At 45.9% G+C, this 21081-nt stretch overlaps 1 protein-coding gene across 3 annotated transcripts in view; it reads right to left on the minus strand.

The window, feature by feature from the left end:
• Positions 1-11370, minus strand: part of LOC123772862 (integrin beta-PS) — a 28687-nt gene extending 17317 nt beyond the window's left edge. Inside the window, exons 1-9 of one of the 3 annotated variants that reach the window (XM_045766218.2) lie at positions 11171-11370; positions 9683-9824; positions 9305-9500; positions 6933-7161; positions 6709-6793; positions 4449-4619; positions 2849-2947; positions 1693-1857; positions 1346-1504 (exon numbers count right to left, since the gene is read on the minus strand). In XM_045766218.2, the coding sequence (XP_045622174.2) occupies positions 1346-1504; positions 1693-1857; positions 2849-2947; positions 4449-4619; positions 6709-6793; positions 6933-7161; positions 9305-9500; positions 9683-9805 (1227 nt within the window). In that variant the 5' untranslated portion in view covers positions 9806-9824; positions 11171-11370. The remainder of the gene's footprint in view (positions 1-1345; positions 1505-1692; positions 1858-2848; positions 2948-4448; positions 4620-6708; positions 6794-6932; positions 7162-9304; positions 9501-9682; positions 9825-11170) is intronic. The other 2 variants (XM_045766220.2, XM_045766219.2) reach the window with 2 other exon arrangements.
• Between the last annotated feature and the right edge of the window lie 9711 nt (positions 11371-21081).

Raw genomic sequence — 21081 nt, forward strand, 5'->3', positions numbered from 1 at the left:
ATTCAAGAAACTGCTTGGTCCAGGAACCATGGCGGCTCAGGTGCCTCCTGAGCAGGCCAGAGGATGTTGGGAACTATTAGCGGAAACCGCCAAACCATTACAACTATATAGCACTTGGAAGGGGTCAGGATAATTATTTGGGATGGGACAGGGGGGGGGGGGGAATGATGGCCAACCACTTGTGGACGGTTAAACCATCCACAAGTGCGTATGGTTTAACCCTATGATCGGTTTAACCTATGGATGGTTTAAACCCTACCGTCGCTCTAACGTCCACCCCCAGTGGTTGGACGCAGGCTAGAGGAGAAACAACGAATGACACAGCATACAAAACAAAGATGAGACAGCATTAACCCCAAACACAAGCTACAATAGTCTGCCAACACCGCACAATATGAGGCGACGTTATTCGGCACGAGATACTGATCAAGAATAAGCAAAGGAAGAAATAAGAGGATCACACGCTCAGAAACCAAAGAACAACATCGAAAGGGAAGGCGATGGTGAAAGGAGCACCACGAAACCTCAGACTGTTGTTGAAAAGAGAAACACCGTTGGGACACCATCAAAGAAGCAACCTGTTTGCCGCAAAGATGGCAAGAAATATGCGTCAAAGAGACCAGAGGCGAAAAGCGGAGGTCGAACCAGTGAAGTGCATCACTTCTGGTAGAAGCGGAGCTGTGGACAAATGCCCTGGTTCGGACTCGGTGCAAGCAGCGCCTGAAAACAGGACTAAGCCGGCCATCAGGGATCCAGAAGGATCTCCCTCCCCTGGTAGGACTACAACCTGGCCAGGACCTGGAGCAACAATCAGACTGGGAGGGAAGAGGTACAGGAACCCCCATCTCGACCGGTCCAGCTGAAAGGAAACTACGGCAAGGGCCTCGCAATCGGGGAACAATGCCACATACAAGGGAAAGCGGCGAATCCACACTGAAGGAAAGAGGTCCAGGTTCGTACGCTCGCACTCCAACCCGTCCTCGTAATAAAAGGTCGCATTTTGACGTATACTCTTATCTAAGGCCAAAAATCGTTATACTACAAAATGGTGGCAGTTCGCGAAATTAACATACCTGTACTGTCCCGTTTTCTGTTTAGGATCCTCTGGTAAGTTAGGATAAGGGCACTTTAATACAACAGTTACTTGACGTTGGAAACGCTCACGAGAACAGGCTGGACCACCACCACCATAAACAGCAGGGACCATACACTCATCACTACCCAATCACATCATGCTGTTATACTTCACAATTGAGGAAGTAATTTATGTAAAACTGCAAACAACATTTTAAATTTAAATCTAAATTATATATAGAATCATAATGAGTTAAGGAGATGGACTCACCAAAACGCGCGCCTCGAAGGTGACTTCATCACCAGCGTCGAGGTTGGTGCAGGCTGCTGTGTGCTCCTCCCAGCTGCCGCCGCTACAGTTGGAGTACAGCTTGACGGAGATGTCCTCTGTTGACCCCTCCACACTCAGGGACACTCGGCTGATGACGTCCTGCAAGGTTACAGCAAACTACACCATCAACACACACCTGACACACCTACGGCAAGCTGCCGGCTTCCTGTCCTAGTCGAGCTCACTAGTGTTATTGGTCTTCAGGTAAAATTTGGGTAAATTCAGGCAAAGAACCTGTTATGATGTAACCAGTCTAATGTAGAAGTAATAAGCTTTATTACACTCACCTTGACTTTACTAGACAGAATATCGATAATATTAGAGGAGTCCGCTGCCAGGATATTGTACGAGGTCCTGGGGATGAGGTCCTTCAGGTGGTTATAGAGAGGCTCCTGGTCTCCAGTGATAGCGAACACCAGATGTACTCCGCTCTTCTCAACCATTTCCCTGATCTACAAACCACACATGCGAGACAATATTAATGAGGAAATAAGGCATTTATAAATACGAATCTAACTCTTCACTTTAAACCGGAACCAGTGAAGAGGTTTACTGATGCTAGACTCAACGTTATCTTGAGATGATTTCGGGGCTTTAGTGTCCCCGCGGCCCGGTCCTCGACCAGGCCTCCACCCCCAGGAAGCAGCCCGTGACAGCTGACTAACACCCAGGTACCTATTTTACTGCTAGGTAACAGGGGCATAGGGTGAAAGAAACTCTGCCCATTGTTTCTCGCCGGCGCCTGGGATCGAACCCAAGACCACAGGATCACAAGTCCAGCGTGCTGTCCGCTCTGCCAACCGGCTCCCCTCGGCTTCACGTTACCCACTACATCACAGTATAAACCAGGGGTCATGGTTTACATTCAAGTAGATATGACGTATTGTTTCTCTAAGGCTTTGAGATGACTCGCACTATCGATAATTGAGATAACTCAATTAGCATGTGCTAATTATAATAACAGTGGATGACATGAGTGTATGCAATGGGTCTGTGGGAGGTTGTATGGATTAAGTCCATGGGAGAGTATGGATTGAGTCTGTGAGAGAGGATTATGTGGGAGATTATATGAATTAAGTCTGTGGGAGAGTAAGGATTGAGTCATTATGAGTCATGTTATATATATACATTAGTGGTGCCTCGATTAACGAGTTTAATCCGTTCCGGTACCGAGCTCGTCATGTGGAAAACTCGTCTTGTGAAACAACAACAAAAATGTCGTCAGAGGTGTCCGAGAACCAGTGGGAACGCTCGTTAATCGAGGGAAAGCTCGTCAGTCGAGACATATTTTCTGCGAGTGGCTTGCTCGTTACTCGAAATGCTCGTAACTGGAGCCGCTCATATTATATTATAGCGAGCCGCTATATTATATATTATTAGCGAGCCACTATTATATTATATATATGAGGTGAGTGAGCTAGGAAGATGATGTAGGGTACTGACCTCACCTACGGAAGGATAGTCCAAGATGGCGTCATGGGTGTAGACGCCACGGTGGTCCAGATGGCAGCTTTTATCGTTCGGTGTTGTAATCCCTCCAAGCTGACGACCACAGTTTAGATAACACTTGTCATATTTCTTTACTGAATTAGTTATAAAAATCATGGCTACACACACACACACAAATACATCAGAAGGAAATGAGCCACAGAGACCTTATAAATATTTTTTTTAGTGTCAGAGTAGTTAACAAATGGAATGCATTAGGCAGTGATGTGGTAGAGGCTGACTCCATACTCCTTTCCACATAATTTGGAAAGTGCAAAGGCATAATTCAAAATTTATTAATTAAAAAATGGCTTCTGGAACTGAAAAACAGAGGTTACGAAGAAAGGCTAGAGGCGTTAATCATACCGAAGTTAGAAGATAGAAAAAAAAAGAGGGGAGATGGTTACCACTTATAAATAAAAGACGGGAATTTACCATATTGACAAAGGAATTCCTGAAACCAGCAACTTCAAGAACAAATGGTCATAATAAGCTAAGCTAAGGAAACAAAGCTGCAGAAAAAATATTAGAAAGTTCACTTTATCAAACAAGAGTGGTAAACGGTTGGAACAAGTTAAGTGAGGTGGTGGTGGAGGCCAAACCCCATCAGTAGTTTAAAAGCATTACATGACACAGTGCTGGGAAGATGGGACACCACGAGCGTAGCTCTCATCCTGTAACTACACTTAGGTAATTACACTTACGTAACTACAGTTAGGTAATTGCATACACAAACAACCAAATCCTATTCCCCATTATCTGCTGAAGTAGACCTGACCAAATGTAAACTGTGTCAACAAAATTATTCACGCATCTTCTGTCACTATGTGATGGAGTGCGAAAAGATTCGTGAATTCAGAGACAATTCTATAACAAATGTTCCAGAGATGTGTAAATATTTAATTTAAAATGATCTGCTACCAGAAATCTTAGCCAAATATCCCCAATTTGCTAACTGTAGGTAGTAACTAAGTGATTGTAACCTATCCACCGCTGCCCACTGGATGGGGGGGCGGTGTGCAGGACAAACGTATCAATTGTGACACTAGCTCTCCACTTGTCAGTTGCTTAATTTAGAAACTGTACTTGTGGTCAATCTTGAACCCATGGATAATGTACCAATGTGTATTGAATTTTGTAACTAGCTCATCAAGATTGTAGCTTGCTTTGCTAAATGAATTGTGGGATTCAGTCCCTGAGCCCATTATGTGCCTCTGTAACCCTGTCAACTGCCACCCAGAAGATGGGTATGGGGTACATAATAAATTAAATGAACTAAACTAAACTAACTCTCACTCCCACCCCCACCCCCCTAGCCACATCACAAGGGGTGCAGGCACATCTACACCCTCAACCCAAAACAATGACTTTAAAATTTGCTGCTGGAAAGGAAAGAAAAATAGTTTTAAATTTGTGCCAAGAAAGTAATTGTATTCCAAGGAACATAATATTCAGATAGAGGAAACCTATGAAGCCAACCCACAACTTGTATACAAATCCTAGAGGCACACAATCATGGCGCCAGAAAGATGTAATAATGTAGAGTATTTATAACCTTGCCGTCGCCAGCAATATGAAAGCCAGCATCCGTAGAGACGAGGATGAGTCGAATACTCTGGTGCCTCCAGTTGACCTGCTCCTCACACACCATGGCCTGCATCAGAGCGTCCAGGCTACCCTCCGGGTAGTCAAGGTTCGTAGCCAACTTGCTGGTCTTAACTGCATGCTGAAGAATTTGACATTATTTGTATATCATTCTAATGCAAACATATGTTTATGTCCACTTCACATATAATTTATTAATACTTAATATATGTAAATCCTATATAAGTTTATTGTTGAGAATAAATACGGGTCAACTAAGGCTTAGTAGCGGGCGTCCTGTTCACCAGAGGAGAGTTAGAATCAACCCATCCTCATAACAGAACCAGAGGACCCAAAACAAAAAATGGGACTATGTCAATTACACGAGCTCCTACCATTTTCTAGTATGACAAATTTTGGCCTTAGGTAGAGTACACGTCAAAATGCAAAGGTCTAACAGGACAGATTGATGGAAGAACTATTGGCGGCAAACATGTCTTGGTGTGTAGTGAGAGGTGGCTTGTCCACTGGGGGAGAGATAACAGACTGAAGCAAGGTAACTGCACCGAGAGGCGCGATCGAACATATACAAAAGGCAATCATCCATGTTGGCGGGGGTTGCTGGCTGTTCACAGTCTCCTCCGGAGCTGTTTCTGGAATAAGCACACGGGCAGGGACATTTCCAGGCTCTAGCCCCAAACCTGCGATAGTAGTAGCAGAAGTCTGGGTTGGAGTCGGCTGTCAGAGCCTTGGAACTTCCTCTAGGATTGTTGGTGGTTCTGAATAGCCCTGAGGCGTTAGAGATAAGGATGTTGTCCAACTAGAGTTAGTTGCCTGGTGCACCATGGCTTTGGTCTGCTACTCTTGCCAGGACCTCTGGTGTCACGTCGTTGCTCTAATATGTTGAATTCTACAAATTAGGAGTAAAGCTGTTTGTAAATAATTTTTTCACATATTTTTTATAGTATGGGTAGTCTGTAATTGTTTATGTCAGCTGTCTTGCCTTCTTTATGAACTGGCGTGACTTGCTTTTTTAAGGATATTAGGAAAAGTATGACACTAGAGATTTATTGAATAGCAGAACTATGGGTGCTGCAAGGACAAGAGTGGCAGTCTTATATACCATAGTTGGTATTTCACTAATGTTCCCAGCTTTGGTTTTAAGTGAGTGAAAGATGGATGTAATGTCTGACTAGTAAAAGGAGAAGAGAGTTAGGATAGCTGCCAGTGAGATATGCAGTAACATGTGTCTGGGTCTCTAGGATTTTTGTGCCAAGGTTATCACCAACTGATGAGAAGAAGCTATTAAATTCAGTTGCCATTTCTAATTCTGTTGCGGATGTATAACCATCTGTGGAGAGTTTTATCTGCATGTTATGTGATTGTTGTTTAGATCCAGAGGATGTTAGAGATGGCTTTTCATGTTTCCCTTTGCTTGTTTGAATCTACTCTCATAAAAGGAAAGTTTGACTTATTATACTGGTATGCATTGATGAGTATCTCTTAACTACATCTTTTGTAACTAGGCCAATCCTATTTTTTTTCCTTATATACATGTTTCTTGTTGATTGATTTAAGTATGTCACTTGTGAGTCAGGGGCTGTTTAATCTTTTGGCAGTTACTTGCTTTGTGAGAAGAGGAAAGTGTGTGTTTAAGAGGCTTAGAGTTTCGGAAAGGAAGACGTTGGCTAATGAATTAAATGTCAGCGAATTGTGTTTCCTTCATTGAAATTGAAATTGAAGTTTATTGAGGTAAAATACACACAAAGGGATGAGGTAGCTCAAGCTATTCTCACCCCGTTCAGTACATCGTGTTAATACATACATAGACACACATCACAAACAATAAACATATTACCGAACATTCTGAGAGACAAACATATACATTCCTCCTTTACACATTGTTTAGCTAAAGGACCTTCCTGAAATGATATGCATGTTAGTGGCTTTGCAAGAATGTTATCGTGTATTTTGTACACACAAAAAAGAAGGTCGCAGCACTCGTGTTCAGATGGTCATTGGGTGCGGGCTGGTCGGTTATCTCCCGTCAGCTACTATGCCATTTTCTCTGGTCACCGCCGTGTTATAGGGGGTACTGCAAAACCAACAAAGGCAGGTATATACAAAGCAACATAGGCAGGTATACAAAGCAACATAGGCAGGTATATAAATACAAAGCAAAAGGGCAGATATACAAACGACTTTCAGGAAGCGTGTCGGGGAAGGCTTACAACGAAGGCGTCAGAGTCATCCGTGAGCTTGAGAATGTTTTTATAACTGTAGGGCGCCTCACACTCCTCGCAGCTAGACGACGCTCTGCACGCAATGGATAACTCAACCAAATGTTCACATACAACAAACAAAATAAAACAAATTCATTGTTAATCAATGCTTTTTACCGATACAAATTTATTTTGCACATTTCATAGTAATAACTTTGAGTCTGAGCACTCACTTGAAGGGCAGAGTGGAGATGTAAGGCAAGATGGTTTTGTCAACGAAGATCCCAAACCCAACCTTGAAGTTCGATGTTATTTCCTTCATTCTGTCAACCAGCACCTTACCCAGCTCTGTCACCGTCTTCTTGTCGTCACTCATCGACTTGGACCCGTCCATCAGGTAATACAGGTCCACTGGGTAGTTCCTCAGGTGCTTGTAGGTAAATAGGATCTTGTTTTCGTAGCCTGATAATGGAATTGATTTAAGTAAATCTTCGTGTTTGAAAATCAAACAATAACAACACAGTCAGGCAGAAGTAATCACATGGAAGGAGGGACACGATAATTCCCAGCGGTTTAACAAAAACTGTACCTCAAATGATCCCCTGAGTGTCGTTGGGGGTTGGTTAGTCATGGAGTTTAGTTAAATTAAAAAGCTGGACGACTAACCAATGCTTATAGATGATCATTGGTGAGGTGATTACTTGGGGGGGGGGGGGGGGGGGTGTGATCCTGAGCGACATGAATTCGAATCCTGGTTGGGTCAATAATGGTATCCTCCTTTTCCTTCTCTTGGCCTTTCCCCCTTCGTCCCTCCACTCTTTCCTTCCCTTCCTTTCCCTCTCTTCCCTTTCAGAAAATATACTATTATGACCTCTGAAAACTGTAGGGAAACTACACCAAATATTTACAGGGTCTCTGTAAATGCTAATATTTCACAAAAGATTTAACTTTGGTTAACCGTAGGGAGCCAGTCGGTCGAGCGGACAGCACACTGGACTTGTGATCCTGTGGTCCCGGGTTCGATCCCGGGCGCCGGCGAGAAACAATGGGCAGAGTTTCTTTCACCCTATGCCCCTGTTACCTAGCAGTAAAATAGGTACCTGGGTGTTAGTCAGCTGCCACAGGCTGCTTCCTGGGGGTGGAGGCCTGGTTGAGGACCGGGCCGCGGGGACACTAAAGCCCCGAAATCATCTCAAGATAACCTCATCATCTCAAGATAACCTGACCCTAGTCAGCCTATGTATGTACTGCACCCCAAACCATTTCCCCTGCAAAGCTGAGTGAGGCTAGCCTCAGGCATCTGGCCATCAACCTTGTTCAAACAGACATTCTGTTATAGATATAGATAAGAAATATCAGATTAGGCACACACAGTATCTCATGAATGTATCATAATCCACACCCAGAGTGCGGTGGTAGGGAGAAGAGTGCTGTGCCCACCCACCCCGTCCTCCTATGGTTCTCCAATGTCAAGAAACCATCGTACTAAAGTGTCCTCTCCTAACCTACTAATAGGACCCAAAACAGAAAACGGGACAGTTTGTCAATTTCGCAAGTTGCTTCCATGTTCTAGTATGACAATTTTTGGCCTTAGGTAAGAGTATACGCCAAAATGCAATGTTATATGATGAGGACGGGTTGGCCATCTCTCTAGCCCCACCATGTCTCAGATGTACATCGTCCACAGATGCCTCCCAGCAGTTAACACTACCAGCCTCCTAGCAGCCTCTCTGGGAGACTACTTCTTGATGAGATTGGAACAGTTAGTTCCATTGACTTAGTCTCATTTTCAAGGGATAGTAATCCAATATGGACTGGGACCGTAGTGACTGTTGATGCGTCATATACAAAATAGATCTTCTATTTCTTTGAGAGTTATCAGAACTCAGCTGGAATCAGGGCAAGAATGGGCCTGTGCCTGATCCACGTACCTGAGGTTACCTGCTTGATACCTGTTTGATGAGGTTCTGGGAGTTCTTCTACTCTCCAAGCCCGGCCCGAGACCAGGCTTGACTTGTGAGAGTTTGGTCCACCAGGCTGTTGCTCGGAGTGGCTCGCAGGCCCACATATTCTCCACAGCCCGGTTGGTCTGGCACTTCCTGAAGTAGTGCCGGACTAACATCCAGATGACAACTGCCGAATCCTTGGGCATGATCAGACAATGAATCACCCATTAGAGACTACATTTAGACCACTGAATATACACCAGATACCCATCAGTGCTACATCACATTTTAATGACATTTGGCTAAACCTCCATATCATTGATCCAGGGCTGCTTGGAATAGAGTCCTCTTGGTAGAAGTCGCTATTACTGAAATTATTGACCAGGGTCAATACTCGGGGCTCTGTAGTCAGCTGATGACTATATAGAGCCAAACTCCTGGGTCAAACACCCTCTTCTAACATCTGGGCGAATGACAACTGCCATATAATCCCAGATGGTCTCGAGTCACCTCCCATTGGCCATTTTAGGTCACGTGACTTGTTCAGCGTCGTCTCATCTCGTGACATCACAGAGGTGCCATTTAATACATGAAAAAACAAATGTGATAAGCACATTGTGTAAATTGGACCATGCTAGCCTGGATGAAGTTAAACTCACCTACTTTGGAGACCACTTCGACCTTCTGAGGACGAATCTGAACGATGGTGTCGTGGGAGGTGGCGTCATCGCCGGACAGCTCCTCGTCCTCGATGTTGGCCGTGGAGGACGCGATGTCGGCCACGAAGCCTCTACATCTCTCGAAGTAAGTCTCTATAAGATCTTCACTGCCACACCTTGGCAGCTCTGTGAAGTTCTGCGGGCAGGTGAGGTCATGAGAGAAATGGAAAGACGAGAGACGACATGAACCTCAGACTATGTTGTCCTGACTATTATTGCATGTATAAAAGTTGTTTGACTAAATGAAAATTGTTACAGCTGCTTCCTGTACCTCCTTGCCCTACCACAAACAACAAACATAGTTGGGGACCAACACACCTCCTTGCTGCACCATATGCAGCCTGGAGAGGTGATACAGTCAGAACAATGGTTGTGGGTATTGCAGTGTGGGGCCGCCCACGTCCCCACCACCGCCCACATTGCCATCACCACCACCCACATTCCTCGCACTCCTCTGAAACTTAGAAAATTAATATTTTGGTAATTTTGGCCATTTCTAAATGTAGTATCTGAGGCATACGTTTTTCACTTAGTCAAATATTTATCTTTATCGTAATTCATTTCCGTATCACTCACCACTAGACCTCTGTTACGTAATCCATGAACCACAGCCATGAACCACAACCACACCCATGAACCACAACCACACACACTACACCCATGAACCACAGCCACACACCACACCCATGAACCACAGTCACACACCACACCCGTGAACCACAGCCACACACCACACCCGTGAACCACAGCCACACACCACACCCATGAACCACAGCCACACACACCACACCCATGAACCACAGCCACACACACTACACCCATGAACCACAGCCACACACACTACACCCATGAACCACAGCCACACACACTACACCCATGAACCACAGCCACACACACTACACCCATGAACCACAGCCACACACACTACACCCATGAACCACAGCCACACACACTACACCCATGAACCACAGCCACACACACTACACCCATGAACCACAGCCACACACACTACACCCATGAACCACAGCCACACACACTACACCCATGAACCACAGCCACACACACTACACCCATGAACCACAGCCACACACACTACACCCATGAACCACAGCCACACACACTACACCCATGAACCACAGCCACACACACTACACCCATGAACCACAGCCACACACACTACACCCATGAACCACAGCCACACACACTACACCCATGAACCACAGCCACACACACTACACCCATGAACCACAGCCACACACACTACACCCATGAACCACAGCCACACACACTACACCCATGAACCACAGCCACACACACTACACCCATGAACCACAGCCACACACACTACACCCATGAACCACAGCCACACACACTACACCCATGAACCACAGCCACACACACAACACCCATGAACCACAGCCACACACACTACACCCATGAACCACAGCCACACACCACACCCATGAACCACAGCCACACACCACACCCATGAACCACAGCCACACACACTACACCCATGAACCACAGCCACACACCACACCCATGAACCACAGCCACACACCACACCCATGAACCACAGCCACACACCACACCCATGAACCACAGTGGAGGTTGACTCCATACACAGTTTCAAATGTAGATATGATAGAGCCCAGTAGGCTCAGGAATCTCTACACCAGTTGATTGACAGCCGAGAGGTGGGACCAAAGAGCCAAAGCTCAACCCCCACAAGCACAAATAAATGAGTACACCACACCCACACACAGTGTTGATGTGAAATCTTTCTCTTAATGTTTGAGAACTTACCCCACTGGTGCCAGTTTGAGTTTTGGCAGCAGTAAGTAGCAGTAGTAGTAATAACAGCACCGGAAGCAGTGGCAGCAGTAGTAGTAGTTGCAGCTCCAGCAGCAGTAGTAGCAGTTGTAGCAGCAGCTGTAGTGTCCTACATGACCGCTTCCTAGTACACTACAGTACTGAAATCTAACAGCATACTCGCTCACTTGTGCTTCCTATCAGTACCTTTATCTTTTATCTGATATGGCATTGTTAGATACTTTATTGGTGCAGACGACTTCCTTCTAAAATGAACTACACAATGACTTAGACCAACTTTTATTAATTAATTGACCTTTTTTTTTTAACTCATTTACATTGAGCAATTTATATTTTATCATATTGTAAGTTAGGGGGGCCTGACAGCTGAGTTGACAGCGCTTGGGAATTGTAGTCCTAAGGTTCCGGGTTCGATCCCCGGTGGAGGCGGAAACAAATGGGCAGAATTTATTTCACCCTGATGCACCTGTTCACCTAGCAGCAAATAGGTACCTGGGAGTTAGACAGCTGCTACGGGCTGCTTCCTGGGGGATGTGTAACAAAAAGGAGGCCTGGTCGAGGACCGGGCCGCAGGGATGCTAAGCCCCGAAATCATCTCAAGATAAGCCACCAAGTGTTATTAATGTAATTAAGACAGTTGTTATTAAAGCAAGATAATCCTTCCTTTATATATGACTAATAGGTCCGTCCTCCACCAAAACCCATCGCCTTGTTTTGAATGCTCACTAATTTTGTGGCCGTTTTTTCTCGATACCTTTATTATAACTCGCCTATCCGAGGCTACAGGGGGAGGGGAGGGGGGGGGTGAAGTGAGGTTTAGCATTTTATGCCCTGCCCCTTATCCATTTATACCTGGCATGCTAATTAATTCTTTCAGCATTAATGTTTCCATTGTCTTCACTTAAATTTATGGATGGAATTGGCTTCAACAACCTCTTCTTCAATGCATTCCACTCGGCAACAACTTGTACATAGAATGAGAGCATTCTTATATTTCTATGACTTAATGAGATATATATACAAGAGTTGTTACATTCTTGTACAGCCACTAGTACGCGTAGCGTTTCGGGCAAGTCCTTAATCCTATGGTCCCTGGAATACGATCCCCTGCCGCGAAGAATCGTTTTTTCATCCAAGTACACATTTTACTGTTGCGTTAAACAGAGGCTACAGTTAAGGAATTGCGCCCAGTAAATCCTCCCCGGCCAGGATACGAACCCATGACATAGCGCTCGCGGAACGCCAGGCGAGTGTCTTACCACTACACCACGGAGACTGACGAGGTGTAGGTACACGGAGACTGGACTAATTTTGTGTCCAGTTTTCAATGTCATTCCCTTGTCCTGCTTCCTTTATCAGTTCTCCTCAAGATCTTACATGTAGTGTCCCCCTCCCCCTTTTGTTTCTTGACCTGAGCCCATGAGGGCGAATTCCCTCAGAATTTGTTCAAAGTTAATCCCTCTCAATTCTGGTAGTAATCTGGTTGCAAACATCTATTAAGATTTCTAAAGATTTTGTTTATGCTTCACGAGGTGTTGGTTCTATTCTGGCGCTGCAGCCTTGTGTAACGATCTATCTATAGGTATCTATCTATCGATCTATCTATACACAATATCTATTGTGTAATGATCTTCTATAGGCAGTGTTTATGGACTTGTATATGACATAGCATTGCTAGATACTGTACTTTATTGGCAGATGACTTCCTATTAAAATGAACTACACAATGTCAGACCAATTTTTATTAATTGATCTATTTTTTAACTCCTTTACATTGAGCAATTTATATTTTATCATATTGTAAGTGTTATTAAAGCAAGGTAAAGTTGTAAATAAGCTTCCTCGTTTCATTCTTAAGTGATGTTCTTACATTTGTTAACTTGCCGTATGCTGCTGATGTTATCCTGTTTGCATGAGCTTCTGGTATTAGTGTTGGGATTATGTCTACTGCTTGGTCTTTTTATCTTATTGTTTCTTGTAACTGCCTTCACTATATGGTATAGTTAAATCTACTCTGACTGTGGCCATTCGTGTCTTGTCTGTCAGGCACTCCCATACCCTGATCCACGGCTTTCCTATTATCTTGTATTATCTCTCCATCTTGAGTAGGAAGTCTTTTGAGGAACTATATGAAATGCTTTCTGGTAGTCTAGGAAGATGCAGGCTACCCATCTTTCCTTCTCTTGTCTTATCAAGTTTGTTTAGCATGATTTTTCATCTCTGAAGCTGTCTTGTGCCCGTTATAAAATTTACTTCCCCCAAATGTTCTATAATCCTTTTCTTGATAACTTTTTCCAGCATTTTGCATAGAAAATATATATATGAATGACACTAGTCTATAGTTTAGTACATGATGTCCGTTCCCAGTAATACTAGAACTACATTTGCCTTTTTCCAGTTTCCTGGTAGCTCTCCCTTCTCTGGTGTAATACTTAACACTAGTTAATTGGCAACACAAGATTCCGTCAGCTTGCCTTAGTAAGCTTCGTCTTATATAGTCTGGTCCTATTGCTCTTTCTATAACCACTTCTTCCAGGTGTCTTATTTACCTCTTCTTCACTATCTTCAATTATGTCTAGTGTTGTTTCTGGCCATCGGCGGTCATCCCCTAATTGGAACACCAATCTGGTCCTGGTTTATAAACCTCTTGGAGCCTTCTGTCGAGTTCTTCACATACAATACTAATTTCTTATTCTCCAAGAGTGTTCCTACCTGTCTCCACAGTCTAATCACAGTCTTGTAACATAGTTTTCCCATATATATAACTTTACAATAGCATAGGTTTGCTCTTTTCTTTTGCCTCAATGTCATTTTCACACTGCTGCCCTCCTGATTCTGGTGTACTCATTTCTGGCCCTCTTAAGTACTTCCCTATTTGCCTCTGTATTGATGTCCCTATACATTTTCCATACCTTTTTTTATCTTTTCCTTTTCCTTTCAAATTGAACCATGTGTTTGGTGTTCTCCTTTCATCTGCTTCTCTCATGAGAGGTATGAACTGTTCCGTTGCTTCTTTGGATTTGTGTTAAGAGTTCCATAATCTCATTTGCTGACCTCCCTTCCATCTCGGTCTCTTGCCAAACCTTCTGCAGGCAATACCAAACCTCCTGTAGTCCACCCCCCCCCCCCCCTTCTCATGCTCTTTATCCTGCTGCGGGCACTTTTTCAATTTTACAGTCATCTAAAACGATAATGCAGTGGTCATTGGCTCGTAGTAGCACCTCATTTTAAGTTCTCTCCGTCATCCCTGACCGGGGAGCCAGTCGGCCGAGCGGACAGCACGCTGGACTTGTGATCCTATGGTCCTGGGTTCGATCCCAGGCGCCGGCGAGGAACAATGGGCAGAGTTTCTTTCACCCTATGCCCGTTACCTAGCAGTAAAATAGGTATCTGGGTGTTAGTCAGCTGTCACGGGCTGCTTCCTGGGGGGTGGAGGCCTGGTCGAGGACCGGGCCGCGGGGACACTAAAAGCCCCGAAATCATCTCAAGATAACCATCTTCATTTTGGGTACACACCAGGTCTAGAGTAGCTGGTAGATCACCACCTCTCTCTCTTGTGAGTTCCTTGATATGCTGCAACAGGAAGTGTTTGTAGTGTCAACAAGTGTTGCGCCCCATGTTTTACCTCCCTCGTGAGGGTTCTTTGTTGACCAGTCAATTTCCCTGTGGTAAAAATCCCCCCCCCAAGTATCAGCATCTTTGCCCTAAGTCTCCTAGCCACTGTGGCTGTGTTTTCTATTATCTTCAGGCATGTTTCATTGCAGTTATTATATCCTCCTCTTGACTCTCCCATAGTTGATGTCGAGTTGTAAATGACACCTACCTCAATCTTTTTATGGTCCTGTCATCATTCTTAGTATGAAGTCCTTCTGGTTGGTTACTTTAAGAATCAACCTCCTCAAGGCTCTAATATTGTCTTATCAGAGCTACTGATCATCCTCCACCCATTTCTCTTATTTTCTTACTACCCGCCATCCTCTTTGGATCCTCTCTTGCATTCTTTAAGTTTTGTTTCCATAACTGCGATGTTTTAAGGATGTAGTTTTGCCACCCGTTCTGGCAGCTTTACTTCTTTATTTATAATGCTATCTGCATTTGTGTACCAATTTATTGTACTACACATTTCTACTGGGCTGCTTGGTTTCTTCCTGGATTGGTAGGGGGTGGAAGAGATTCTCCATTTGTGCTAGTCTCATTCTAAAGGGTGGCAGTTGTATGGTCACTAACTCTCAAATGGCGTCGACTAGGACAGGAAGCCAGTAGTTTGTCAAAGCTCCCTCATTTTTCCTGGTGATTTTATCCGGAAGGATTTCGAACTGCAGCACCAAGTTATGCATTTACGGCCTCGGCAGGTAGGCGATTCCGTGGGTGAAAAAATCTGTCCATTGTGGTTTGTAGAGCTTGAAATTGTGTTACACACAACACTTGCATGTTTTACATGTAACCTTTTAATTAAAAAAGTTATATGGATTAATAATTTCAAAATTATTCAGTATTTTAAACGTTTTGATGAGATCAGCCCTGTTATGTTTGGTTTGCAGTGTTCTTAGTCATACACTTCCTGATGTGAGTCTACTTATTTCTGGGATGATTTTTGTTACTCTGTGCTGCACTTCCTTCTAAGCAGATATCCTGAAGATGGTCCCCATGCTTGGATGCAATAGTCCAAGTATCAAAAGAAGGTGCCAAGCCGGGTGGGGGGGGGGGGGAGGACTGTAGCACCATCAAATGGGCAGGATATTCAAATATTACTGGAGTACTGGAACTGAATCTCTCAACACTGGAAGACAGAAGAGTTTGGGGAGACATGAGCACAACCTATAAAATTCTTAAAGAGGAATTGACAGGGTAGATAAAGATAACCTGTTTAGCACAGGTGGAAACTGAAAAGGGGACGTCAGAAAGAACTTTTCCAGTGTCAGTAGTTAACATATGGAATGTACTAGGAAGTGATGTAGAGGAGGCAGATTCCATAGACAGTTTCAAATATAAAAAATAGCTCAATATCTTTAAGATAGGAAAGCTCAATGTCTAGATGAAGGAACACTGGGGAATTTATGGGTCCCCGTGCACCGTGAACACATTGGTGGCAAAGCAACATGGGCATAATTCACTTGTGTATCATCACAGTGGGTAGGAGAGGGAAGCAGAAGTATCATCCACCTACCTGTGGCCAACACTATAGTCCCCTCACCCATATCTAGGAACCACTTTTGAGGGGTGGTTAATACTGGTTAAGGGAAACGTGTATGTTCAATTGAAAGGATGACACAGCATGCTTCCCCTTTAGGGAGTTGGGGAGGGGAGCGGGGTAAAAGGATGAGTTACCTTGCGATGATTTCGAGGCTTGGCATCCCCGCAGCCCGGTCCTCTTTGTTACACATCCCCAGGAAGCAGCCCGTAGCAGCTGTCTAATTCCCAGGTACCCATTTACTGCTAGGTGAACAGGGACATCAGGGTGAAAGAAACTGCCCATTTGTTTCCACCTCCGCTGGGGATCGAACCCAGAACCTTAGGACTACGAATAACAAGCACTGTCCACTCCGCCGTCAGGCCTCCCAACAACCAAAGATTGATTCGTAACACCACTGGGAACTTTGGAGTCATCCCTGCAAAGACATGACAGGGAAATGGAGAGAATCAGCAGGCTGAAGCAAAGAAAGCCGAGTCTGGGCCCACAGTAGCCGGAGTTAGGGAGCCCGACCATCCATCGCAGCTTGTCTCGATGGCCTGGGCCTTGCCATGAGCCCGAAGAGGCTGCCCTCCCCATGAGCCTGAAGAGCAAGTCTGCCAATTTACTGTGCCGAGGGACAGGAAGCCAGTGTATTAAATTTTTTTTTTTTTTTTTTTTTTTTTTTTTTTTTTTTAATAAGATCTCTTCCCTTCCCAGGCCAAATTACTGACCCTTCCCAGGATGCAACCCTACAACAAGCTGACTAACTCTTGGGGTACCTACTCACTGCTAGGTGAACAGAGGCATTAGGTGAAAGGAAATGTACCCAACCATTTCTGTCCCGTCCAGGATTCGAACCTGGAATGCTCAACTGTCGAGAACGAATCCAACTGTACTACCGGGACTTTTTAATGCATCCTGTATTTTTCAGGGTTGGGGCCCCCATAAGCAAATGGGAGCCGGTCGGCCGAGCGGACAGCACGCTGGACTTGTGATCCTGTGGTCCTGGGTTCGATCCCAGGTGCCGGCGAGAAACAATGGGCAGAGTTTCTTTCACCCTATGCCCCTGTTACCTAGCAGTAAAATAGGTACCTGGGTGTTAGTCAGCTGTCACGGGCTGCTTCCTGGGGGTGGAGGCCTGGTTGAGGACCGGGCCGCGGGGACACTAAAAAAAAGCCCCGAAATCATCTCAAGATAACCTCAAGATAACCAAGGGATACCACCTACCAGGGCAGCGAGGGAGACCAGCACTTTGCCAGTACATGAAAGGATTTATTGTCCCAAGTAATGCTTCTCATTTTTAAAAGGGAGCCCTACTGCACCGTCCATTCTCCAACATGTGCAAAGACCCTTTTCCCTCTTTTACCCCAACTGAAAACCTACCGAGACCTACTTTTTCGCACATACAACACCCGGAGAGGGGGGGCAAGGCAAAACCATTGGCCCCAGGGAGTTGTATGTGAACCCCTTCACCCCAATAAGGTGAAACCCTTGAGGCTGCATAAGCAAATGACAATTGCTCTATTAATGTAGAAAAAATATCCAATGTGGAAAAATAAAAAAAAAAGCAGCGATGAATGTAATGAAACGCCATTTTCTGGGGTGAGACCCAAAGGCTCCCCGGAGCTATCCACGCTGATATGCAATATATTAGACTTTGGCATCATTCAGTGTGAATGGAGTTCATAGGCCTACCGGGGACCACGAGCCAGAACCTGGCCCCCCTCAGAGGCACGAGGAGCAATGGCCTATAGAATAGTACATATGACTTGGAGAATTCTATGTCTGCTATCGACCGGGTCAGGCACCCAGAAAGGTAAACATCCCAAAACAAACCCCTATTCTGGTTGAAACTACTACTGAAAGTCAAACGAGTGGACAGAACTCCCAAAGAATAACAAACAAATGAGCACGACATCACCACTTGCCGCGCCGCCGTTTGAGTAGCTCCCCTCTACCCGGGAGGGAAAGGGGAAGCCCCAGACCCCTCGCACCAGCAACCCACACCTTCAGTTCTGAGGCTAGATGTCAAAACATGCGAAAAAGCCGCTAACCGGTAGGGAGGGAGGGGAGCCTCCGGGTCTCACCCAGAAATTGTCATTTCATTACATTCACCGCTGGTTTTCTGGGGGGAGCCCCGTCGGCTCCCTGAAGCTATCTACCCAAAGACAAGGACAGAAGAGGGACAAACCCTGGAGGCGGAAACCACGCGCCCGAAAACCAAAAGTAAGACATCTGACAACACCAAAGACCCCCCCCCCCCCCGCGGAAGACCCAAACCCTGGTACAGGGACGAAGAGAACCCAGGGACAACTCAAAACGCGTCCAGGACCACAGAGGCCGCGGCAAGCAGGCAATGGCTGAGAGCTACAACCGGACACAAGAAGACGCACTCCCAGCCAAACCAAGCATCAATAACCCCAGGTACCCTTTTGGAAAACAGCCATCCCAACCTCGCTAGAAAAGAAGAGACGGCTGCAAATGAACAAACCAAAGGGGCCACAACAAATCGAGGGAAAGAGAAAGCACCCTGTCCAAGACCAGCACGGCTCAGGCAGTGCAGGCGCAGGCTGGAGGTGAAACAATGCCCGAGACAGCTGTGAATCTGTGCAGAAGGAACATCAAAACCGAAAGCAAGCCATAGTGGCTCCGCCAGCGCCGCATGAGACAAGGCGACAGTATGCGGCACAAGATGACAGTCCTGAACAGCCACGCGAAAAAGGACAAGACCACCTCAACAAAAAATGCAATAGACCTAAGAAGAGAAAAAGAAAAAGGAAGGACCGCCAGTAAACCCCATACCGCCGCCGAGACGAAGCACGCAGGTGGGACACCATCAACGAAGCCACCTAATCAACAGATGGTGAAACTAGTCCAAATTACCAGACGGGAAAACTCGAGGAGAAGACCGAACCAGCCACGTAACGAACCGACACTGAGCATCTGAAAGAGGCGGAGCCGTGGGAAAACCCCTAGATGCGACCACCGTGCAAGCAGCAACTAAAACCAAGGCTGGCAGGGAACCAGATGGCACCTCCGTCAGGTCACCAGGAACCCGAACACGGCGAGTTGGCAAACATCCAAAGCCATGGTGAGCCAACATGCCCCGTCTGGGAGAAACTCCCCCGGGACCGCAGGAGGACCTATAAGTCCGTATAAGACCGACAACGGACAACAACTAGAAGGAGCTGCTTGCAGAAACTGCCCAACCGCAGACTCTGCAAACAGCAAGGCCAAATGGTGACGAAAACTTAAGACCCAGGGCCTAAGCAGAATCCAACACGGAAGTGAGCACCACTAGCTGACACGCGAGACATGAAGCAAAAAACTGACACCGAAACCCGCAGAATCGGCGCAAACTGCTCCAGCAGTGCAGATGACGCATGCGCCGCCGATGTATGTATGTATGAGGACGAGGACAACTATTCAGAACTTCTACTGCACTAGATTAAAAATTGACTATGTAAAATTAACAAATGAAAGTCCTCAGCTAGGGGTGTAAATCCTAGCTCCTCCAGTCCAAATGACAATGAACTGTAGGGGGGAAGGGGGGCAGAAGTGGTTGATACGAAATCAACAGCCACCTATAGACATTTCAACACATCAGCTTGTATCACCCTGAGACAAAGGAACAGAGCAACCCTCAAACTCGCATCCTGGGTTGTTTCCCAGGGGCCCTTAGAATGTTATCACTAAGGGTAAGCCCAGGCAAGGTACTGCTAACCGGCACCCAAGTCTACCAAACAAACAGTTAAAAGCTGAATCCCCGGGACGTGTCCACTCATGGGAGCCAAGCAGGGGGTCACAACCCAGAAACAGAGAGAAACCTAAAGGACAGATAGGGGTAATGAACCATAGGCAGATCCCTCCACCAGGCAGGAAAACAAAACCTCGCAAGAGGACAACGTACCCAGGTGGAACAGAGCCGGCCGCCATTATAGGTGATAACTAGCTGCGCAGTACCCCGCGCCCATACCAGTGCAAACTACCCCCTTACCCTAAGGTAAACAAGGGAGGAGGAACCCCCCCCCAGCACACTCAGGGTGGTCAACTACCGAGCAGCAATAGACCAACAGAGGAAGACCCCAAAGTGACTTGGGAGATAACCCCCATGCTCAAAGGGCAGTGCTTACAGAAGGGAAGGTAACTCTAGGTGTATGCAGCCCGATTACTTGTACTTGGGAAATTACTCCTGGCTCGCGCACCACCAGAGAAGACTCGCCCCACACCACTAGGCACAGAGCAGAGGACAGAATCAGGAGCCAAAGCCACAGTGACCAATGCCATTCACACCAGCCAAAGAACTGAAGGTGGGGGTTGCTGGTGCGAGGGGTCTGGGGCTCCCCCTTCCCCCTCCCAGGGGGAAGGGGAACTGCGCAGACGGTGGCACAGCATGTGGTGACATCATGCTCATGTATTTATTTTTCTTTGGGTAATTCTGTCCACTCCTTTGACTTTCAGTAGTAGTTTCAACCAGAATAGGGGTTTGTTTTGGGATGCTTACCTTTCTGGATGCCTGGCCCAGTCAATGGCAGACACAGAATGCTCCAAATCACATTTGCTATTCTATAGGCCATTGCTCCTCGTGCCTCTCAGAGGGGCCAGGTTCTGGCTCGTGGTCCCCGGTTGGCCTATGAACTCCATTTACACTGATGCCAAAGTCTAATATATTACATATCAGCCTGGATAGCTCCGGGGAGCCAAAGGGGCT

Source organism: Procambarus clarkii, chromosome 12, assembly GCF_040958095.1.
Source record: "Procambarus clarkii isolate CNS0578487 chromosome 12, FALCON_Pclarkii_2.0, whole genome shotgun sequence".
Classification (NCBI taxonomy): Eukaryota; Metazoa; Arthropoda; class Malacostraca; order Decapoda; family Cambaridae; genus Procambarus; species Procambarus clarkii.